The sequence below is a fragment of the Penicillium malachiteum genome (assembly GCF_028827825.1).
Source record: "Penicillium malachiteum strain IBT 17515 chromosome Unknown utg000004l:1.0-4883003.0:1.0-4884900.0, whole genome shotgun sequence".
Lineage (NCBI taxonomy): Eukaryota > Fungi > Ascomycota > Eurotiomycetes > Eurotiales > Aspergillaceae > Penicillium > Penicillium malachiteum.
In genome coordinates, this window is record NW_026643097.1 from 1,511,794 (window position 1) to 1,535,302 (window position 23,509).

Genomic DNA, 23,509 nt, shown 5'->3' on the forward strand with positions numbered 1-23,509 from the left:
GAGGTATAATGTTATTCTCTGAGCAGATTCGATCAAATTGAGGTGTGAGATGGCTTCCATGGCCATCAAGAATCAATAGCCGAAAACGGCCACGGACACGTGAATTTGTTGATGGGATGAATAGCTTCTCAAGCCAACGTAGGCCAATATCATCGGTAGTCCAACCATTAGCTGAGACCTGAAACCGCCAGTCTTTTGGTAGGTTATCGAACCAACTAGCAATAGCAACCTTTCCCTTAAAAATCACACATGGTGGTAATGAATAACCATCTACACAGATAGCTTCAATTGCCGTCACCCATTCACGGTTCCCAGGCTGTAAAATAGCTCGCCGACCGTAATATTCTTGCCGTGTTACAACCGTCTGTGTTGAAATAAGGCCCATCGCAAAGCCTGTCTCATCAAAGTTATAAATATCCTCAGGTTGGATCCCATTCTTATCGATAACTTGTTGTACAGTTGTAAACCATGCTTGGATTGATTTAGGGTCTTCGTTTAGAGCACGTTGGTAGTCATATCGCCTAGAGACGCGTGTTCGAATCTCTTCGCGTCGATTTATAAAGGTTGATGGCCAATTCTTGCTAACTGTTGGTGGGGGATGGCTACCGCGTGCAGCTAATAGAATATTGGCCATATCTCGTACAGTAGCTGGCCTAGGCGCCGCTCCACGGGAGTCCATAGAGATAATCCATTCAATAAGCGAATCCTCTTCCAACTGGGTCAATTTATGGCCATTTGGGCGTGTATCGACGCGAGATTGAATGCCGTGCGCGCGACTGCGTAGTGTGGACTCAGGCACGCTAAATAGCCTGGCCGCTGCGCGAAGAGACTTGATTTGGCCCTTTTGAATAGCCTGTAAGGCTAATAAAACCTTGCGCTCTTGTTCGACATTTTTTTGGCCGAAATATTACGAATTGGTGGCATGGTAGGTGTTTGAATTAGGTAGGGTGGTAGAAAGACGCGATTTTAGATGGGGTGCGCAGCTCGGCCGGGTGCGCAGCTCGACCGGGAATCACGTTATCGTCTGTGCTCTTCACTAAGCCATTCCGTGACCAATCTCGTCTCAAGAAGATTTTCCCAAGAGCCAGACCCTCTCAAAAAAAGGATCCTATTCTTAGGATTCCAAGTACCCATATATTTTAAGATGATCTGCCCAAAAACAAGCTTCTATTAACACGTTCTCAAGATTTCGCTCATGGAACGCTCTGCCCAATCCCGGATTTCACCCAAGAAACAGCTATTATTTCTACCAGTCTCCTAAGATGCCTCTCACCGGGCAACATCGCTCATATTTCCCATGCTCTCACGTTGTGGACTATACAGGTCTATATTTGGTCTGGAAGGGCTCTCATGATTCTTACTGAGTTATAAGCGTAAAGCAGGACCACTAGACAAGGTTATGCGCTGGAGAGAAGAAGAAGAGTTCCAATCTTTGAAGGTTTAAAGTAAGGAAGTCAAAGCTTAATATTTGAAATATGTAAATACTAGGAATCAGGTCAGATCCTACTACGAGTGATTCTATGGGTCTCCAAATATATATTGATAGCTATGTACCTACTGAAATACTACTGATTGAAGGGTTTACTGGCAGTAGTATTATACAATTAATAGATCTAGTTCTCCAGGACGGACTTGAGCTTGAACTATCTGCAATTGATTTCCATATATATATTCTTTTTTCGTCAGCAACTGGATAGTTCTAGTAATGCTTTTAAGCCTGGATGAATTTTAAAATTAAATGAGATGTAAACATTTGAATTATCAGCACTGGACTTGGAGGCATAAGCGAGATCTCTATTCATGTAAATATATCTCAAGTCATACTCGATTCCCCTCTATTACTTCCCAAACATGTCTTCCTCCCATGCTTTATCGAGTTCTTCATAGCTAGGAGCGATAAAGGGTTTCTGGTAAGCCGGATTGGTAGCGATTTCAACCTTGTTGTTTGGAGATGTTCACATTGGTTGAGTTCAATAGAAAGTCTTAGATGGAGGAAATCCATATCGTGGTTAACATTCACAATATTCTGTGCAATAGTCTTCGTGTCGGCGGCGTTTCCTGTATTGGAACTTGCTTGAAAGTCTGCCTTTGCATCTCTTATTTCAATTTCCTTCGAAAACATCGCTTTGAAGGTAGCAAGCACTGCGGGAGGCGGTAAGCAGGAAATGAAGCCGGGTATTCTGGAACTATACAGCATGTCGTTAGCTCCATGTTAGATAGTGTAGAAGGGGCGTTTGTGGGTGTGAATACCTCATTTTGCTTTGATGTCAAGACACGTCAATGAGAAGTAAGAGAAAGAAATTGAATAAATTACGAATAGATGGAACTGCTCTGAGAGGATCCGTTCAAGCGGTAATCAAATGAAGGATAATTATCGTTCAGATTGGGAGTCGAAAGATACTGTGGATGTGTGGTAGAGAGAAGAAGAAGAATTCAAAATAAAAAAGTCAAAGCTTTTATACTAGGAATCGGGTGATGGTCCGAACAAGTGAAGTTCGTCTTCACGGGCTGGCCGACTAAATGATGGCGTGCTATTTTGAAATTCAAATTCTGGATCGAATTGACATTTTACGAGTGCCAGCGAGATTTAGCATGAGGGCGTAGACGCGACTTCTCCATCAGCTATACATAGTTCTATCCGAGGTCGGATTATTCTCTGCTTTCCCCTCGACATGATGCAACTCTCTGGATTTGGCGGAGGCTCGGATCCCTCAAATATCGAATTGATTTCCTTCAATACTGTCATATCGTTGGTGGCAGGGACCGACCGAATCACAGGTGGTCATGGTAAATCTTCACAATAACTTTAATAACTAATGGATTAACTGTCTGGAGGTTGGCTCAAAAGTCATTTTTGGCAGTCCCGATTGCTGTGACAGTCACACAAATATCATCAACAATCGCCTTTGATGTACAGACAGCTAGTTTGAACAATACAGTTGAAGGATAAATCAAGTAACGGCGGAGGGTATAATCTCCTCTTCCCAATACAGGTCTGCGATTTCATGTCAGCTTTAAGTTAAGAGGGACCATAAGGCAAAGAACAATAATTCAAATACCTACCATTTATGGAAGAGCGAAGCATATTGAGATGTTGAATTCCTGGAGGATAGATCAGGACCTCATGAATAATAGTGAAGGGACATCTGGAGGGCGAGGTGCTAACTAGACTATCCAGGAACAGTCCGAAGATAGTGTGCCAGGTGCAGAGGGAATCTTACGGTCAAGGTAGAAGGTGAATATGAGGGATGAGAGCCCTGGAGATGATATGGACTAGTAAGGTTAACTTGTTTCCAACATTGAAGTTCCAAGAGGTAACATTATGTTCAATAGCACTTGAGAACAACTTGAAGAAGGTGCCTTGAAAAATGACAATCCAATAGTATTTGAATGACGTTATTCATTTCAATATGAGTGGAAACGGTTGTCTTGAGCAGGAGCACTAATTAAATTAAACCTTAGGAAGTGGTAAGACCCCCCCCCCGACCTCCTCCCAGCACTATGTAAGCTCAACTTGTAATTGCAAGATGTTGGTGGTATAATGAGTCAAAATTGCATTAGGAATTCCAATAAATGGCTTTTTCAAAAGCCTCAGCGCAAAATATGCTATTAAAAGTAGATAATTTGAGACATTCCCACATGGTAATACAAGAACAGCACAACCTTAGAAGCCCTTGGTAGCATATCACACCTAGCCGATCCTTAGTAGATATCATTGGACTGTAGAAAACTGATCATCTGATCAAAACTATCACCTGCACTGTCATGGGCAGCAATAGCGTGTCCAGAGCCTGCAGCAAGGTAGTACTGACTACCCGAGGCTGCATTGGGGTAGAAGGTCGACTCAACCAGTGCAGCCTGGTTTTCAGGATATGTGCAGTTACCACCACAAAAGACAAAGTCGTTCTCGCCAAGCACAACATCCAAGGGACCAGTAAAGTCAGGCGCCTCTGCGAGGACACCACCAAGGGTGAGCAAAACTCCCACAGTGTTGGTTTGCTTGTTGGCAACTTGACTCTGGAAGGCGGTGGTATCAAAGTTTGGCCAGCGATAGAATGCAAATTGAATACCTGCCGCAGTTTGCTGAGTCAAATAGCCTGCTTGCAGATCATCAAAGCGACCAGAAGTGTCCGTGTTCGCATTTATGAGATTAAAAGCGACCATGGAGAGAGCGACGTAGTCTTCGTTTGTGCTTGTGCCGGTCAGAATCACGGCATCAAAGTCACTGGGATACTCAGTGGTGATGGCCTGCACTAAGGTGCTACCAGCGCTGTGGCCTACACCGACCACGTTCTCGAATTTGTAATTTCCGATCTTTGAATCGTGCAGTAGCTGGGCGAGAGCGTGCGTGACTGCAACCTGGCTTGTAGCCTGTACGGTCTGGATGGGGTCTGGGTGGTCTGAGTTGCCGACTCCCAGTTGGTCGTAAGACAAGGTCGCATATCCAGCTTCAGTGGCAGCATCGATGTAGCTGTGGCCAGTACTGATATCCCAATAAGTATGGTCCAGCGTGGCACCGTGCGTCAGAAGCTGCACAGTCTTGATACTAGCGGCTTTTGCGCTTGAACTTGGGATGCAAAGCTTGGTGTAGATTTTAAATTCTCCCTCTATGAGATGGGTACCATTTGGCGCAGTTGACGACAATGAATTCGTGATCTGGTACATTTCTATCATAGACTCAATCTCCGCAGCGGTTTTCTTAGGAGGCGTATAGTTCAATGTAGTACCATTCACCGAAATGGGGATCGTGATATAGCCCGAGGCACAAATTGAGTTGCCCCCTGTAGATTTACCGATGGAGGCGTCACTCAACCCTGCAGTGGAGATTGCTTCCACGCAAACAGGCAGGACTGCAAGAGTCGTGGTGAAAAGAAATGGAAAGAAGCTCTTCATGATGAGATAGTGTATCGTGACCTCAAAAGATAATGTCTCTCTCGACTGAACACAGGAGGATGACCTATATATAGGAGAAAATCAAAATCCTCTCGTGATCCTGATAAAAGGAATGTCTGAATAGGGGGAATGGGAGCCTTGGAGTTGCCATGCGACGCAGATGACTTTTTGACAGGGGTATGAAAGAGTTAATAGTGGGGACAGGATCTGAGATGGCGTGAATCTCTTGGAAGCGAGCCAATGGTCACGCACATTTCAATCTGTAACATTAATTTGCTGGGCAACTCTTTGCGCCTTTTGCTCCACCAGATTCTCGCTTCAATTTCTTGTTGCAATGCAGTTTCCCCTTAATTGATTCAAATGTTTATTGGACTCGGAGAGCTGCATATGAGACCCACTCCACAATCCTTCCACGCATGGCGACGCACCTACCGCGCCCGACTGCATGAGTCCGAGTCTGAGTCCGCCATAAAGGCTTAGCTACGAGCCTACGGCCAAATTCGGGGCAATAATTAGCGTGTTAAATGTGAAGACCGGGAGATTCAAGTTACTACGAGTCCGTATAACGTATAACTTCACAGCAATTTCCACAAGCATATGTTGTTTCAGTCGAATTATTCCATCTTCGACCATTATGGATTCCCACGGCGCTGATTCGGGACTTTACATTTTCAATAGAAATTATCGCTCCAGTATCCGGTGAGAATATCATGCTTTGCCCGACTCGTATTCCGCATTATCGCCGCCACTAACCGTCATTGACCCTCCACAGGCTCAACTATCAGCATTCCCTAATCACCAAACTATCAGGGAATCAGCTGTTACATCCCGCTATCCGTGATGGAATTAATACATCGGGATCGCTCCGCGTGGCAGACATTGGTGCAGGAACAGCGTAAGCCTTTAATTCCAACCTTCGGCCTCCGACGTGTCCACCATGGGCAGGTGGCATAATCATTGCTGACTTATCAACAGAATCTGGTCTATCGAGCTCGCAGAATCTCTCGCTATAGAGACGGATCTGCGCATAGAATGCTTTGATATATCCACGGACCAATACCCTTCACCTGCTTGGCTACCGTCAGCGGTTAGCCTGCATCAACAAGATGTCTTTCAGCCATTCCCGGCTCAACATTTGGGCATGTATGATATCGTCAATGTACGATTTTTTATCACCTTGCTAAGCAAGGAAACCCTACATGCGTTTTTGCAGAACATTATGAGCCTCCTAAGTATGAAAATTTCCATGCAAGCGAATGGAATTCTTTGTGCTAACTCAAGCGCCATCTCGTATAGAATCAGGTGGCTTTTTCCAATGGCTGGATTTGGACCCTCGATCTGTGCATGCCATAGCCACCGAGCCGTCTGCCACGATCGCTCGGACACAGTCTGTTGCAAATCTAATGCAAGGAATTCCATCGGATGCTACCACGTCAGTACCTCTTCTCTTCCTGTTTACACATTCTTAGCCCCAAAGAGAAAAGGGTTAACTTTTGTAAAGATGGCTTACCGATAATTGCGACATGATTCAATCAGCTGGTTTTGAACCTGTTGCCTACCAGCGTCTTGGTCTGAAGCCCTCCCAACGAGCCCTCTGGAATCACTGTATCCTAATGGGTATGGAGGAACTTTGCCTCACCCTCGAGACTAGCGGGACAAACACCCCACAGGCACTAGCGATGCGACAAAGTCTGGAGCAGCTGAGTGATGAGTTTGAAATTGGTGCCAGTATAGATGTGCAGTGGTTTTATATGGTGGGCAGACGAGCTCCCAACATTTGAATAGAGTTCATCAGAACTGTCCAAGTGAGTATCACACGACAATAAACATCCAAACTTCAAATTCCAATGTCCACTGTCCTTTGGATACTATCAATAATTTATATTCTAGTAGTGATAGATACTAGCTTTGTGTACTACTGGTATTTTGGTTGAAGAACTTGAAACTCTATCAACGGATTCAAACCTTGGAAGATAACATTTGAACAACAGCATGTTTGTTCAGCACCTGTTTCTCCTCCTTAATGTTTGGAAGCAAAAGGTCCAGGTCAAACCCGCGGTTCGAACTTTATCGGCACACTCTGAGTGACTCGTAAACTCATATCAAATTTCACACCCTCCGACAGAGCAAGTTCCGCACGATCCCTTGCTGCTTCCCATGAATCCGCGACCTCCTCAGATGTACCGTTTCTGACTTCTTCATTTCGAGTGAGAAGTCTAACGGAAGACTCCTTGAACAGACTCACTACCACGGCGCACAACTCCACGAGCGCAAAGCGATATCCCAAACACGCACGGCTTCCCTCGGAGAACGGGACAAATGTCCCAGGGTAAGGATTGAGGAAGGAATCAAGGTTCTGAGAATCGATCTGACTCTCCCTTTCATTCAAGTTGAGCCACCTTTCTGGGTCAAAGTCCGACATTCCGAAGGGTCGCTTTTTAGGGTCTCCTAATGCAGCTTTCGCGGACTCGCTTTTACGTGGCCAGTATTTTGGATGGCGATGGGTGGCACTAGTATTGACAAATGCGACTGTTCCTGGTGGCAAGGGGTGGCTTTGCCCTTGGACGGTGATGGGAATCGGAGGACCCGACGGGGCAACGTACTTTGGGAGCACAGGAAGAACAGTGAATAGACGAAGGGCTTCGTTGATAACGGCGCCAACGTAACCACTCATCAAATGCTTATAATGAAGGTCATAGCTCCACTGATCTGATGGGGTATCACCAATTATCGAGTCGATGTCGGCTTGCAAGGCGCGTTGGATGTTGGGATGGGACGCAAGAAGGATAATGATGAATGTCAGCGTATTGGCATTGGCCTCATGGCCCGCGAACATAAAAAGCCAGACATTGCCAAACAGTTGGTCTTTGTTGAGGATGGCGCCATTACTTTCAGTGGAGAAGGGGAGGGCTGCTTCGACAAGGCGGTCTGAGTGTTGGAACATGAGTTAGATTGAAAACTGGTTGCTGTATTGGGAAATGCAAGTGATGGAACACGTACCTAGAAGGGTCTTCTGCTCTGTTGACGAGCTGGTTGACTTACGGTCGAGGCTTAACCTGTTCCCGTCTTACGAGCTCCTGCATATATTGATCCATTTCAATATATGCCATTGCGGCCTTGCGATGTGCGTGGGAAGGCGACAGCTCTAATAACAAAAGTGAGTCAATGTCAACAGGCACCAGGGAAAGGAAATTCACATACTGAGCAGGCCAGGAGGGAACAGGAAAACAGTCTCATAGTGGTTCAGCAGCGTATGCACAGCATCGGTGTAAGTCATGCGATGTGTCCCTGTAGGCTTCTCTTTAAACCGTAATGCGCGCACTAAATCCTCAGAGGTTTGATTCTGGTTGCACACTCGATTCAGCAAGTGAAGTGAAACTCGCGCCGCGAGCGTGCGAAGCTGACGATATGCTGTATCCTGTCTCAATACCAGCTGCAACTCCCGACCGCCTTCGACAGAATGAGAAAAGACCTGTCGCAGTGTGGCCTCGTTAAAGAATGGAGCTGCGATGCGACGATATAACCGGGACTCGGCTCCGTCTGTACCTGTCATTGTCGGACCAAAAATATTCAAGATCTGCATCAGATGAGCCGGCTTTCCGAACCGACCATCGCGAAAAAGTTGGGAAGAGACATCGGCATCACAAGTGTATAGAATGATACCCCCAGGCGAGACAGCAAGGAAAGTATCGACACCGACTCGTTCGAAGGGTTCATAGCCATTATGCCAGGCGTCATTGAAGATGAGCAGTGGAAGCCAGTTGACTGTCCACGGGTGGGGAAGAGCCCCCAGAAGCGGGAGGAACACGGATTGACTCAAGAGCCAGGGAGCACCCAGTAGTGAACATGGCAAAATCACATATTTTAAGCCGGTCGCTCGCGCCTGAGATAGATTGTTGATCAAGCTAGCCAGACACCAAGTCACCCAGATGGCCACTGATGTGACCAGTATATGCAAAAGCGGGAACATGGTGGCTCGGCACAATGCTATTGGAGTTATGCCAGGGTTGAGGGGTGGCGAGACAGAGTACCATTCAATTATTACCTATTAAAAATCATCAGTATATAACAGGCATGGTAGCCTTGGACCGAGACTTAGAAGAGTCTACTATCATCCCGTGTGAAGATATTGCGCGCGCCCGGGGGCCGTGGACCCCAATCATAATAAGTCGGTGGATACCATACTAGTAGCACGCCTTAGGAGCGGATCGCTTCTACAAAAGGCTAGGCTCAGAGGCAGACTAGGCCAGGTAGTAACTTGGAGATCATTATCCAACACTCGAATCTCATATACATGGGAGTCTACGACGGGATCAATTTTGCCACTCAGGCTGTTACTACAAATACTAGCCCAAGCTTGCTAAGACGACCGGCACTTCAATTCACATAATTCCTTCAACAATGAAAGCCTGCCAGGTGGTTGCTGAGCCTTGAATGATAAGTAAATAGAGGGGTCTTCAGGATTCATTGGAAGATTGATTGGGTTCTTCAATGTTTCTAAAATAACAGCAGGATTATGTGAAGAAAGCCAAAATTTGAAAATTGGAAATTCTCGCCCTTAAGTCCTTTAAGAGAAGGCCATCAGGCCGCTACCGGGAGTGGCGTTCCCATAGTATATACTAAAATGGCTTGGGTTGGTCATCTAATCCGTGCACTAGGCTCAAGTGGGTTAGACGAGGTGCAGGTCGATGATCTGCAAATTGCTACTATTAATACCACTTGTCTTCGAGTCTGCAGAGCCCTGGCGATATTTCCAAATTGTACAAGCGAGCCGTCTGGCGTGCATATTTCGTTGGACCAATTCCGTCGCTAAACCCTCTTCGGCTGTGGCGTGTTGTATTTTGATTTCGTTTTCCAATAAAATGCAACTTAATCTCCAGAAACCTCAATATTTCAGAAGTATCAGCTAGTGTCAATCCTTCGCGGAGGACCCAACGAACTCGAAATATGCAAGAGGGGTTCTGGAGCAACACGTACGGGGCCAGCGCCTGAGCCGTGTCTCCCGTGTGGGGGTCGATAGTAGGGATCTATCCGAAAGGACCCGGCAGGAAGGATTTCACAGGCCAGCTAGTACAATACAGACCCACTCAACATGAAACAATAGAATACACGGGCTCCAGGGCTTTTTGTTTTTTTTTTCTTTACTCGATGAAAACAAACAAAAAGGCCCCCCCGGGAATGTCTCCTTTTCGAGTCTAGGGTAAAGTAACTCCCATCCTCTACAATGTGTTTATTCTTGTTCTGGGTCTCGCACCTGCAGCGTCAGATTTGGGGCCAAAAGGAATGCAAAATCAATGTCCAGGTAATGAGTGACGTGGTATATCTGAGTAGTTTGAGCCTACAAATCTAAAGTTGTATAATACTAGTATAACTTGAAGGCGATAATATAAACCACACGACATCCATTTCAAGTTCAAGTGGCTCTGTTTTCCGTGGTTTGCTATTATCGTTATTGATTCCTTTCAGTCATTTCCACCAAACCCACGTGTAACTATGAGTTCGGACAGTCCATCATTGGTGACCACTTCCCTATTAGCGGTCGCCATCATCTTCCCCATTCTGGGCTCACTTGCTATTTTTCTCCGTGTTTACTTGAGTATCGCCAAGGTCAAGCGCCTTTTTGCAGATGACTATGTGATTGTGGTAGCTCAGATCTGTTCTTGGGGAATTTCAATAGATATTTTCGTGGCCGCTGCGCTCGGGGGTGTCAATTACACCAAAGGCAGCGTGATCGGGGCCACCATCGTGTTCCTCCGGGTGGGTTTATTCTTGATTCCTTCACACGATACTAGTCAACTAACATGACCTGCAGACACTATGGATTGAAGGGTTTGTACTGATTGGTAGTTTGGTTTTCGTCAAAGTCTCTATTCTCCTCTATTATCAGAGAATCTTCGTGACACGTGGGTTTCAAATCGCTGTATGGATTTATGTTTCAATCTTGCTTGCTTGGGGATTCGCCATGATCATGGTAAGTAGAATGCCGAGGAAACTGCCAGGAGAGTATCAACTCACGCCCTACAGGCCCAGCTCTTCTGCTCAAAACCCATCACTGCCGCCTGGGACCCGTACGCGGTGAATGCCCTTCGCTTTAATTACGATGCGTTTAGCGTGACGTTCGCTGCCATGAGTCTGGTCTTTGACTTGATCGTGCTCTGTTTTCCCATTCCGGTCATTCACCAACTCATGATGTCCACGCACAGAAAGCTCAAAGTGCTCGGTATATTTTGGCTGGGAATATTGTAAGTCCCACAGAACTCATGATATGACTATATTGACCCGGGAATTAATCCTTGCTTCCAGCTGCTGTATCGCATCCGCTATCCGTCTCTACTACATCTACTTCGACATTTATAAGTCCACAGCCACGACGGGAACCGATCGCTACTCAGTCGTCACGAACGCCTTTACCTGGGGTACTATAGAGCCTAATGCTAGCATCGTCGCCGCATGTCTTCCTACTTTCGGCCACTTGTTCAGCGCGAGTCGTGGTCTTCGGTCCGTTGTCCAAAATCTCTGGTCCCGTGTTTCCACGCGCACCGGCACGACCAGCGCTGGCAAACAAAGTGGGGTCTCACAGGAGGAATTTTCTGAAGCTCAGAGAACTTCCAATGGCTCATTCTCTCAGGGTCCATCTAGTCGGGATCAGTGGCAGCGACTAAGGGTTGAAAAGACCTTTAGTGTCGATGTCGAATTGGGAAATAATGGGTATGAGGATCACTATCCATTGGTGGACTGCCCGCCATAAAATATGAAAACCACTGTGGAAAGGGTGACGCGACAAGAGGCTGAGCGTGGACCACCACGCCAGCAGAATGGGTTTTAGGCTTCTGGGCAGGGAAGAGGTGTTGTCTTCATCGATAGAACATAATAGTATTTGAATGCCTGTGTGAAATTAAGAAATGAGTATGAACTTTGTGACAGTCCGATGTCCTAGTATTTTCAATATCTATGCAGGACTTTCAATGTGCGAACGCCTTTTACATAGGTGCACATGTATATCATCTAACTCGAGACAGCCCTTTAGATTCTCCTAATAAGCAAGGCCCAAGCTTTAGCTTGAGTGCCTCCAAGTTCACAGCTGGACTAGTGATAGGAATTTGACCTTGAAGGGGCTCGGAACTTACACTACTGATATTCTACCCGATGATAGTGAGAGCTCACGCAAAAAAGGGATCGCCATAGCCTGAGGTAGAAAAGTCCTAAGCTACGATTGAAAGAAAGAAGATCCTTGCATAAAATTCGAAAAAAAAGTTTTTTACTTTGCCATTCAGTACTGAATATAACCTTAATCGTCATCGACACACGTCACATATCCGAACTTCCTTTCAAATTGAGGTATCCAACGTTCTATGTGAAATTTGAATTTACCGACCAATTGGCATCGCGGTTCTTATTTACGAACTCTTCACCTCGGTCTCATTCAGCACACTGAGAACCTTTTGGACAGAGGGACGAGCCATCATGGCGTTCTGCCAGCGGGTGAAGTGGGGAACTTCCTCCGGCTTCCAAGCATACTCACCCGTGCGACTGGCCATGAAGAATGGAATCTGCATGTTCCACATGACAAAAGCCAAGTCTGCATAAGTGCACTTGTCGCCAACCAGCCACTCCTGCTTGCTCAGAACCGTGTCCAGGACACCCGCGATACGCTTGAGTTCTGTTCCATATCGCACTTTAGCCGACTCTGGGGATTCACCGTAGATCTTTTCGTGGAAGATGTTGAACCTTAATTCCTTTGTATGTTAGTAAAGTGCTCACAATAGAGTATCCATTAAAATATCAGGTTTCACATACCAGGCAGACTGTCCAAAGTAGGGGCCTTGGCCCGAGGCTTGGAAGTAAGACCACTGGATCAGCTTGTACTTTTCCGGCGAAGAATCATAAGTGAGTTTGTGGTCTTTATCGTAGGTGTCGATCAGGTACTATTTGAAAACATTAGCCAACCATAAGGCTTGTTTCCAATATTGGCAATATGCTAAGGCTCACCTGCACAATAGCACCAGACTCCCACAGAGTAAGCCCAGTGTTGGGATCAACGATGGCTAAAACATCGCATTCAGTGAGACATGGCACTAGCTAAAGGGGGTTGGATATTCAACGTACCTGGGACACGTCCATTAGGGTTCACGTCTGTGAATGGTTTCTGCTTGAGCCCCTCGAGCTCAACCCATTCACTCTCGTAAGGGAGGTTGAGTTCCTCGAGGATGATGAGAACTTTGGAAGGGTTGGGGACCTGGCCTGGAAGACAATGTCAGTTAAATATTTTCAAGTCTTTGTTGGCAGTCTCACTTCTCCAGTACAGCTTGATCGGTGCGAGGGCCATGATTAGGATATTCTTTCAAGGTGAGTAGTCGATGTGTTGTTGATAGAGAGTGAGTAAAGAAAAAGAAACAGTCGAGTCTGCTATAAAGTGTTTTCATTAACTGGTGATGCCCCTCTCCCAAACCATCGAAAATGAGGGGGGGAAAGGAGGGGTACCAAGCATGGGTCTGGACAGGGATTGTGTTCTTAGCCGCTGCTGTCGGGGGGCTATTTTCTTTGTTTATGGCAAGGATATTCATATTGGTCCTCCACTCTTCGATATTCTACTCACGTTGATTCAAATGAAAACAGAGTCTTGCTCCCCTCGCTTTCAAGTGTTTGCTTTTGGCCCCATATGAGGAAGGTATGATCAGCGAAACCCACTAAAGCTGTCCCTGTATTCCGTACCGCGTGATAGACCTGCAGGAGAGAGAGTTGTCCATTGGTGTCTCAAGAACCATGTCACTTGCCCCGCTCGCACTGTTTGACTACGGAGTACTCCGTATGTACGTACTACGGTACGGAATAATCCATTTGCATGCACGACAAATGTACGGGGTTTGTCGCTTCTACAACTGGCCTGTAAGCGAGCTCGGCCGGGAGTGGGCTCCATAATTTGGCCCCTAATTCCACGACTGTCTGTGCACGGAGTTGACTACTCCATATGCAGCTAATAGGCCGCCGCCACCCACTCACGCATGCTTAGCGCAAGGCCCACCGCAGGCTAGCGCGTGCTTAGCCCGAACCCCACTGCAGGACCCGCCCGAGGCCCACTGCAAGTGTGAACCATAACTCACCACTGTTGGAAGATTGCACAATCACGTTGGTACGGAGTACTCCGTAGATGTCGCGATGTTGAAGGATTCAAGTACGTCATCAAAGCGGACCTTCTGGGTTCACACACGGCTGGATCGTTTGCTAAAACATCCAAAAATACAAAGCAATCTATGTTGATGCTACCTCCGACGTACTGGGATAGGCCTCAAGCATGCATACTTCGGCCGACCCACTGTGAGCGCTATCTTTTCGCGTTGGTTTTGACAAGGATACGACGCTGCATCTATAATCCTGTGTATTTTCCCTTGAAGGCAGCATATCTTACAGCTAGGCTCTAGTCAGTTGGGACGGGAAGCAGGTGGGCCAAATTTCGCATGCTCTGTAGACAGTAAGCTCCAAAAAACGGTCTACAACCATCATTACTAGTGGTTAATTCAAAGCCCATTCCAAAAAAGGGGATCACTGCGTAATAATGAAATTTGTGCAGCATGCTGCTAGTAGGCCTGCTCCCTTCATCGAGTGAATTGCATCCTACTTCATATCCAGAATTTGATTGAGATCCCTTGGCTGCAGCTCCTTTTTTTCAGTCCGTCACACATTTTCCAACGCAATGACTCCTGAGAAAAAAAGAAAACGGAGTGATGAAGCTCCTGACCTGGTCAAAAGAGCTCATGAGGTAGTGACCAGGATCTCGAAAGCTTGTCAAAATGAAAATGGATTCGGGGGGTTCAGCATTTCTCTGTATGACACTGCGTGGTTATCGATGATCACCAAGTTCGACGCTGATGGCGCCCCTCAATGGCTCTTCCCGGAGTCGTTCAACTATATTCTTGATCAGCAGCGCGATGACGGTTCTTGGGGAACATACGCATCGCCTGTGGATGGAATACTCAACACTATGGCAGGATTGCTGTGCTTGCTAGCTCATCGTGATGCATCGATCACCATGCATTCTACTGGTGGCGATTTGAAATCTATCAATTACGATTGGAAAATATCCCAAGCAACCACCGTTGTCTCGGAAGCGCTGAAGATGTGGGATGTCAAGTCAACCCTTCATGTGGGATTCGAAATCTTAGTCCCAAGCCTTCTGAATCAATTGAGTGAGAGAGGCGTCAATCTTGAATTCCCTGCCAGACCAGAGCTGATGAAGCTTTATGAGCGCAAGCTCGCTCATTTCAGGCCGGAAATGGTGACATCGAAATATCAAACCACTCTTTTGCATTCGCTCGAAGGGCTGATTGGCAAAGTCAATTTTGACCAGTTATCGCACCATTGTACAGGGTATGGAGGCATGTTAGGATCTCCAGCCTCTACAGCTGCCTACCTCATCAACTCCACTCAATGGGATGATTCCGCGGAGAAGTATCTCAGGAATGTCATTCAAAGCTACGGTGGCTGTGGCGGAGTTCCCAGCGGGTTCCCAACACCGGTGTTCGAAGTGTCCTGGACGATCTCAACCTTACTTGCCAGTGGATATTCCATCAAGGATCTTCCATGTTCGGACGTCAAAATCCTCACGGCCTATCTCAGACAGCTCCTTCAAGATCAGAATGGGCTTCTTGGTTTTGCTCCAGGATTTCTATGTGATGCCGACGACACGGCTCAAACTGTTTTAGCCCTCAGGCACCTTGGTATCGAAGCGGATCCGACGCCCTTGGTCAAACAATTCGAGGCCGCAGACCATTTCCAAACATACAAGCTGGAGCGCAACCCAAGCTTCAGCGCGAATGCCAACATCCTTCATGCTTTGCTGGCGGCAACCAAGCCTTCAATGTATGAGCCACAGATTGAGAAGGCTGTGAAGTTTATGCTTTCGATCTGGGACGATGGTGCGCTGAAGGATAAGTGGAACTTAGCATCCGAGTATAGCGAAATGCTTTTGAGCAGCGCGTTGCTCCGTCTTCTTCAGGCATGGAGTCAGGGTCTTTTAAAGAAAATGCCCAGTGAACTGATTGCAGTCCGTGTCCCTATTACACTCAGTCAATTATTCTCCAGAGCATTGACCCGCCAGCGTGAAAATGGCTCCTGGGGTAACTCTATTGAGAGGACTGCATACAGCGCACTATTGCTTGCCTCCATGCTCAAACTGCCGTGGTTGCAGTCTATTCGTGACTTTGCCCAAACTGCCCTGCTTAGAGCAAGACAATACCTTACGTTACATGCCAACAACTGGGCCGACGGTGATTACATCTGGATTGAGAAAGTTTCATACAGATTACCTATCTTGTCAGAGGCGTATAGTCTTGCGGCAATGAGGGCGCCGACCGAGGAAATCGCATGGAGTACAGAGGTCGTGAATATTTTTGCTATGTCCGAAAAGAAGCTGGTGAAGATGTCAAAATTCTTTGGAAGCTTACCTTTGTTCAATAAAACTTCAGAGCGGACTATGCTTTTTGCTGTTGCCGAGGCATATCTTTATACGAAGCTGCTGAAAGCCGTTCGACTTGATATTTTCCCCCGAGATAGCATGGGAATGACAGAAGACAAATACCTGGATTTTATTCCAATTGCTTGGACCACTGTCAACTCCGCATCGAATTATCCCCTCTCAGGCAAGATACTATGGGACATGATGGTGATATCAATGCTTAACTATCAAGCCGACGAATATATGGAGACGGTGGTCGCTAATCTGCCGGATTCAAGCTTGATTGAGCTCAAAGTCATCATTCGAGCTGAATGTGGAAGTGAACTGTTCTATGAACACTCATTTCCTAGCAGCCGAACAGGGTCACGATCCCCGCAGTCGGAGAACAGCGAAGATCAGCTCTCTCCGGCGTCGGTCTACGAGGTCGGAATAGTGATCCAGAAGTATATACGACATGTACTACAGCACCCTTGTGTTGCTAGCACCACTGATGGCTCAAAGAAGCAGGTCGCTGAAGAAATCAACAAATTTCTGCTCGCGCACATGGCCCACAATGCCGACAATGCTCGGATGAGAGCCCCAAACGTCGCTACCGATGGTAGTGTTATCAGTCGCTCTTATTTTGACTGGGTCCGCACAACAGGTGCCCATGATACCAGCTGCCCCTATTCATTTTCCTTCTTCGGTTGTCTCATCGGTCGTGATGGATCCTTTGGTTCTTCTGCCAAGCAAAGATTCTTTGCGCGGGCTCTGGGTCTTCACCTGGCAACTATGTGCCGACAGTACAATGACTACGGATCTCAGCTCCGTGATGCTGCAGAAAGGAACCTGAATAGCCTCGATTTCATTGAATTTACGGAGCATATGTCAGGGAAGCTGAACAGTGGCAAGCAAGATCTGATGGAACTTGCGGAGTTCGAAAGAGAATGTATGCAGCTATGCTTTACACACCTTTCAGCAGAGATAAGTAGCTCGACAGCGGCGCAGGTTCTAGCGTTTATTGATGTTACAGATTTGTTTGGCCAAATCTACGTTGCGCAGGACATTGCCAGCCGTATGCAGAATTAGCTTTGTTGTCTTCGTTTTGCTCTCAACAGATTGTCAACTGTTTATTTCTTGTAGTGCTATTTGTCTATTCAAGTCGGTTCTCTTCAAGTTATCGAAAATTTCCATATTTTTATCTAATGCATACGCAAGTCAATGCTCCCATCCTGTCTAGCTTCCATAAACCATGTTTGGACTTGTGACGTGCCTATCACTTGGGCATGAATTTATCTAGAGTTGCATCAAAAATAGAACTCTTGGCAACTACTCCAGAGTCCCCGAAAATAGTTCGTCCCTGAGCGATATTGCACAGAATAAGCGAAATTTCAGTGGTCGTGGTGGCCTCGCCCCCGCATGAGGCTAATGTTGGTGAAGAAGCAAGCGTCGCTACCAGAAAGGCAAACTTCGGATATTATTGTGCACGCCATTCTTATCTCGCACCATTTAGCGCCTTACACTTACACTAAGAAGGGACGGGTCGTAAGCCACGTAATAAATATCCATGCTCTGTAAAGCATACACAGGTATTTCAGACCCACATTGCCTGGTACATTCGGGAGTCACCACATAAGGAACAAGTTTGGGGGTCTTTCTCATACCCTCTTAAGGTCGATTCCCCTGCTCTTCATTCCCATGTCATTGGAGAAATTCTTTGATTTGATTGTTCGGGACCATGGCAACAAACACTACTGAGTCGTGGGCCCCTCCTCGTGGGTCATATTCTGATAATGAATTGGCTTCATGGTTTTTCACAGCCCCAGCTCTTCTTGTTGGAGCTTACTGCCTGTCTTTTGCCTGGTCCAGTATCTTTGGGTACAAGTTTCCAGTCTTTGGTGTGAAGTCACTATGGGAGCCAATTGTGGTGTCCAACTTCAGGTTCTTTCGCAGTGCGGAAGAAGTTTTGCAAGAGGGTTATCGCGCAGTGAGTATTCTCTTGAAGATTACTTCTCTTAGAAATTACATGGGCCAAACCCATACTTACTATGACTTTGGGAGTATAGTGTAAGGATAAAGTCTTCCAATTTCGCCGCGCTGACACGGATATGTTGGTTTTGCCTCCGAAATATGTCGATGACATTCGGAAACTGCCGAATCATGTTGCCAGCCCGACGGTAGCTCATGTCCATAATTTGATGGGCTCATCAACCAATATGCATATTATTTTGCGCAGCAACTTGCACTTCCGCACACTGCAGCTAAAGCTTACTCCCAACCTGAATGCCTTGACACGTCCTATGCAAGATGAGGTTAACTATGCCATTGAGCATGAACTCACAGACTCAGAAGGTCCGTATCTCGTCCACCTTATATGAAAAGGAGATTGATCTTTTGACTGCCCATTGTTCAATCTATACCGGACTCCTATTAACATGATGATTTTTAGACGAGTGGGTAACAATCAAGCCGTACCACACAGTTCTAGACTTTGTTGCTCGTGTTAGTGCCAGAATCTTTCTCGGATTACCAATCTGTCGTAACCCAGAGTGGCTAGAGGTCTCAACCCAGTTCACAGAAAATGGTATGATACGATTTCACCAATATAAGGAGATTATGCTGATCATAAACTAGTATTCATCTCACTTGTCTTCCTCCGCCTATTCCCGATGTGGACACATGGGATTCTAAACTGGCTCATGCCTTCCGCATACAAGGGCTCCGCATATGTCAGGAAGGCAAAAAAGCTTCTCATTCCAGAAATTCTCCGCCGACGGGAAGACGAGAAACAAGCACAAGGAAATGAGGAAGAGAAAGATGATAAACTTAACCTCCTGTCTTGGATGATGGAGATTGCCACACCAGAGGAGAGTGATCCTGCATCTTTAGCGCATCTTGAAGTTGTGATGTCTCTTGCCTCGATCCATACCTCACAAATGAACGCAGTCCACGTGCTGTACGATCTTCTCGCACATCCAGAATACCTTGACCCTATTCGTGATGAGATTCGCGCTGTGATTAATGAAGTTGGCCCTTGGATGTCTTGGGAGAAACCTGCATTTTCCAAGCTACGCAAGTTGGACTCATTTATGCGTGAATCTCAGAGATTCAATCCTCCAACACTCCTATCTATGCACCGGGTGCTTCTTGAAGAGGCGGTCTTATCGGATGGTATGGTTCTACCCAAGGGTGCCCACATTAGCATGGCAGTCAACTCTATTCAAAATGACCCTGATGTGACCCCCGAACCAGATGTTTTTGACGGTTTCCGGTATTACAAACTCCGTCAGCGTGAAGGTGAATCTCATCTCCATCAATTCTCGACAACCCAGGAGCGGATCCTAAATTTTGGTCACGGTGCCAATGCATGCCCCGGTCGCTTCTTTGCCAGCCTTGAGATTAAGGTCATTCTCGTTAGACTACTGATGGACTATGAGTTTAAACTGAAGCCTGAGCATGGGAACAAACGTCCTGAGAATTTGCGTGCTCATGAATTCATCTTCCCCAATCCTGACGCAGAGATTCTGATGCGTCGGCGTCCTGTGTCGGAGCGTCTAGAGCTCTAGAGCTCTAATTCCCGCTTCTCTCAGCATAAATCCAGATACAATCTTTCATGACGATCTGGTTCTTCTACTTTTTTCGAGTTAGGTTTTCAACGCTTCATTTTCCGAGTCTTTTTAAACAAGATATTATCTCAAATGCATATTCATGAGCCCCATTAAGAGTCATTATTCTAAGTAGAAGTAATGTCAAAATGAGCACCGAGGTTTGCTTTATTTTTCTAGACTCCGAACGCCGGTTAAGGCAGTCAGTTGTCTTTTTTATTTCCACATCCACAGAAATATTCCAATTGAAAATATTGTGTATAATAACTTTCAAATCTCTTCATAGGTAGAGAAGGGGAGAAATGTTAAAGTGCACTGCTATCAAACATTGAAAGAAACTTGAAAGACCTCGGGAATCATCTTCAGCTTGAATTGATGTGGGTGGAGTGGTGCCAGTGCATACTATGTGGTGACTCGGATTACAGCCCTGGAGTAGAAGTACATAGATTTTATGTTTTTTCGCTATAGGGCGACTCGTATACTAGTACTTAAGCCTTTTTCTCAACTACTCCCCCTTACATTAAGCAGCCCAGTTATACATACTATATAATGTCCAAACCGCCAGATTTTCGGTGCCGGAGTTTTGAACCGCCAATTTTCCAGCGTATTACCTTCTTCTTTACATATCTCGTAGTAATTGGTAGGGTAGATAGATTTGAGAATTATTACTACCCATGCTCCTGAGTCCTGCTGGAGACCGTAACGAACTACTATTTAGGGAAAGGTCTTTCAAAAGTGTGAGAACTAAAGGCCAACTGGGAATATTGAAACACTCGGCGCGGCCTTCCAAGGTTGAGTTCAACATTTGAACTTCAAGTTGAAGGCCGCCTGAGTCCGATAAATTTCGGTTGAAAATAGCTATCCTGCATGGGAAATGGCAACTTGAATGCCAGTGGGGCCAAATTTACGAAGCCCCATGCGTTTCCACATCGGCCTCCATTACAAGCCCGTGGACCTAAAATCCATATTTACCTCCAGGCTATATCCATCATTTCGGCACAGGATTGTGATGTATTATCTGGACCCACCAACTGCGAACAGACCTCGGGTTACGCGGTATCCCGGGGCATCCTAGCCCCAACATCACAATACAAGCACTTTCCTACAAGAAACAACTGAATATTCTAGTTGGGGGCGAAGGATTGCTGTTAGCGGCAAACCTGTACTAGACCAATTGTGCTGGCGTGGTCCACTCTCCATCATGCCATTTTGAGGCGCCTTCCGAGATGAGTGCGGACCCCAGGAGCTGCCCTTGGTTTTTGAAATGATTCCAAGATCAAGTTATGCAGCTTGATGGATTGTCCGGGCCGTGTGTGCATGTGTATATATAAATGAAGCATAGATGACATTTAAATTGCTTCAGTTCTACTAGTACTACCCCGAGCCCCTTACACACCTGGTCATTCAGCACTGCCAGCTAAGTCTAAGCGGTGATAGTGGCTACCTAGCTATAGTGCCTGTCAATTCCTACTACAATGGTCCGACTGGTACGGTTTGTTCAAGTTGGGCTCACCGCAGCGACTGCAGCAGCTTTATCGCAATTTTCAACTAATGGTTCGTTAATTCAAATTGTTCCACTTTCTTTTGATCTGACTTGTTGATGAGCGTCTCTGACTAAAAACAATTCATAGGTTTATCCTCATGGGGAACCGTGCCATCTCCCAATTTTCCAAAGTTCCTAAGTGATGGAGTATGTAGTACCATAACCCCTTTATGAGGTCTACATAACCGCTAACCTGGCATTTTGAGTAGCCTTCGGAAAATGGAGTGCCATGGGGAACTGCGAATCCAGCAGGAGAGGCACCTGATACTGGAGTGACGCGTCATTACAATTTTACTATCTCCCGTGCTTGGAAATCACCTGATGGCTACAACAAGAGCGTCATCTTGGTTAATGATCAATTTCCAGGTCCCATGATTGAGGCAAATTGGGGAGATATGATTGAGGTCACGGTTACCAACAATATTGATAGTCTTGACGAGGGTATCACATTACACTGGCATGGGATCACTCAGAAGAAAACGCCGTGGCATGATGGTGTACCCGGTGTTTCTCAGTGTCCGATTGCTCCTCAGGGTGGAAGCTTCACGTATAGATTTCAAGCAGACCAATACGGCACAGGTTGGTATCATTCGCACTACAGCGCGCAGTATGACGACGGGCTTTATGGGCCAATGGTCATTTATGGCCCGCTGCAGTCCGAAATAAGCTACGACTACGATTTGGGCCCTGTTATGATCTCCGATTACTATCATATCAGCTACTATGAGCTACTTGAGTTGAGCTTCTCAAAACCACCACAGTCCGCAGGGGTTGATAATAATTTGATCAACGGCAAGGGGTCTTATGATTGCAATGCAACTAGTACACCCGGAGACTGTTTGCCCGGAGCAGGGCGAGCAAAGTTCCAATTTCATTCCGGGAAGCTTCATCGGTTGCGACTTATCAATACTGGATCTCTTGCAAACCAGAAGTTCAGCATCGATGGCCACAACATGACAGTCATCGCGAATGATTACGTCCCAGTGAAACCATACGAAACCAATGTGGTCACCTTAGGTGCTGGCCAAAGAACAGATATTATCGTCAACGCGACTGGTTCAGCCACCGACATGGTCTGGATGCGATCCGACATTGACATGGTATGCTTGGAAGATACGGCGACTTTTCCGACAGCGCTTGCAGCAATCCACTATGAGTCGGCAAATACCAGAGCCACCCCCAAAACGATCGGAACGACGTGGGAGAGCAATAATTGTCGCAATGATCCGCTCAATCAAACAGTGCCTTATTACCCATTAAAGCCTCCTACCGCCGAAACTGAGCAGACCGTCACAATTTCTGCGGGCTACAATGCCACGGGATTTGTGGTCATGTTCATGGACGGGTCATCATTTCGCTCAGACTACAATGATCCAGTTCTGCTCGATGCCAAAGTAGGGAATCTCTCTTTCCCTGAAGAACGGAATGTTTACAATTTTGGTACCAACTCTAGTGTGCGGATGATCTTTAATAACACATATGCAACTGCTCATCCTATGCACCTTCACGGTCATAACTTTTGGGTACTTGCCGAGGGCATGGGCGAATGGGACGGTCAAGTCGTCAATCCCTCAAATCCACTTCGTAGGGACACGCATATCTTGCAGCCTGGCTCAACGGATGAACCATCGTACCTAGTGCTGGAGTGGAAACAGGACAACCCAGGTATTTGGCCATTGCATTGTCATATGTCCATTCACTCAAGCGCAGGAATGGTCATATTGGTTTTGGTGAGTAAAATATCCCCGTGTCCTCCGTAGGACACGATATTTATTTCCCTTTTTGAGGATTTACTAATGTATCATGTAGGAGCAACCAAACTCGATAGAGAGCGACATGGCGATTCCCATGGTGATTCCGCAAACGTGTCGGGATTGGGACGCTTTCAGTAATACGGAATTCGTGGACCAAATAGACTCCGGTTTATAGGTTGAATCCTCTGATTCCATGCTTGCCTGGAATTCCAAGGTTCAACGTGCTTGGAAGTTCGAGTTGTAGTACTTCTGGAGGCCCCTTCGGCATGAAAATATGAACTAT

General features: G+C 46.4%; 8 protein-coding genes across 8 annotated transcripts; 5 read left to right on the top strand and 3 right to left on the bottom strand.

Annotated features, from left to right (window-relative positions):
* Window positions 1-3,702: 3,702 nt before the first annotated feature.
* On the bottom strand, window positions 3,703-4,893 carry N7483_008717 (uncharacterized protein; the record flags this gene model as incomplete). The annotated part of the gene is made up of 1 exon (XM_057092144.1): window positions 3,703-4,893. One exon carries the CDS (start codon window positions 4,891-4,893, stop codon window positions 3,703-3,705), a length of 1,191 nt encoding a protein of 396 aa, XP_056943318.1.
* A 1,523-nt stretch (window positions 4,894-6,416) lies between these two features.
* Window positions 6,417-6,674, top strand: N7483_008718 (uncharacterized protein; the record flags this gene model as incomplete). Its single annotated transcript, XM_057092145.1, has 1 exon — window positions 6,417-6,674. One exon carries the CDS (start codon window positions 6,417-6,419, stop codon window positions 6,672-6,674), a length of 258 nt encoding a protein of 85 aa, XP_056943319.1.
* Window positions 6,675-6,940: 266 nt separating this feature from the next.
* Window positions 6,941-8,863, bottom strand: N7483_008719 (cytochrome P450; the record flags this gene model as incomplete). Its single annotated transcript, XM_057092146.1, is given in 4 exon segments — window positions 6,941-7,821; window positions 7,894-7,922; window positions 7,936-8,038; window positions 8,095-8,863. 4 exon segments carry the CDS (start codon window positions 8,861-8,863, stop codon window positions 6,941-6,943), a joined length of 1,782 nt encoding a protein of 593 aa, XP_056943320.1.
* Window positions 8,864-10,386: 1,523 nt separating this feature from the next.
* On the top strand, window positions 10,387-11,641 carry N7483_008720 (uncharacterized protein; the record flags this gene model as incomplete). The annotated part of the gene is made up of 4 exons (XM_057092147.1): window positions 10,387-10,650; window positions 10,706-10,864; window positions 10,918-11,135; window positions 11,197-11,641. 4 exons carry the CDS (start codon window positions 10,387-10,389, stop codon window positions 11,639-11,641), a joined length of 1,086 nt encoding a protein of 361 aa, XP_056943321.1.
* A 649-nt stretch (window positions 11,642-12,290) lies between these two features.
* N7483_008721 (glutathione S-transferase family protein) lies at window positions 12,291-13,219 on the bottom strand (the record flags this gene model as incomplete). The annotated part of the gene is made up of 5 exons (XM_057092148.1): window positions 12,291-12,621; window positions 12,691-12,818; window positions 12,883-12,938; window positions 13,000-13,134; window positions 13,186-13,219. 5 exons carry the CDS (start codon window positions 13,217-13,219, stop codon window positions 12,291-12,293), a joined length of 684 nt encoding a protein of 227 aa, XP_056943322.1.
* A 1,365-nt stretch (window positions 13,220-14,584) lies between these two features.
* N7483_008722 (terpene synthase family protein) lies at window positions 14,585-17,413 on the top strand (the record flags this gene model as incomplete). Its single annotated transcript, XM_057092149.1, has 1 exon — window positions 14,585-17,413. One exon carries the CDS (start codon window positions 14,585-14,587, stop codon window positions 17,411-17,413), a length of 2,829 nt encoding a protein of 942 aa, XP_056943323.1.
* A 649-nt stretch (window positions 17,414-18,062) lies between these two features.
* On the top strand, window positions 18,063-19,890 carry N7483_008723 (cytochrome P450; the record flags this gene model as incomplete). Its single annotated transcript, XM_057092150.1, has 4 exons — window positions 18,063-18,311; window positions 18,391-18,676; window positions 18,774-18,908; window positions 18,959-19,890. 4 exons carry the CDS (start codon window positions 18,063-18,065, stop codon window positions 19,888-19,890), a joined length of 1,602 nt encoding a protein of 533 aa, XP_056943324.1.
* A 906-nt stretch (window positions 19,891-20,796) lies between these two features.
* Window positions 20,797-23,232, top strand: N7483_008724 (multicopper oxidase; the record flags this gene model as incomplete). The annotated part of the gene is made up of 2 exons (XM_057092151.1): window positions 20,797-20,940; window positions 21,682-23,232. The coding sequence occupies 2 exons, from the start codon at window positions 20,797-20,799 to the stop codon at window positions 23,230-23,232; spliced, it is 1,695 nt and encodes a 564-aa protein (XP_056943325.1).
* Between the last annotated feature and the right edge of the window lie 277 nt (window positions 23,233-23,509).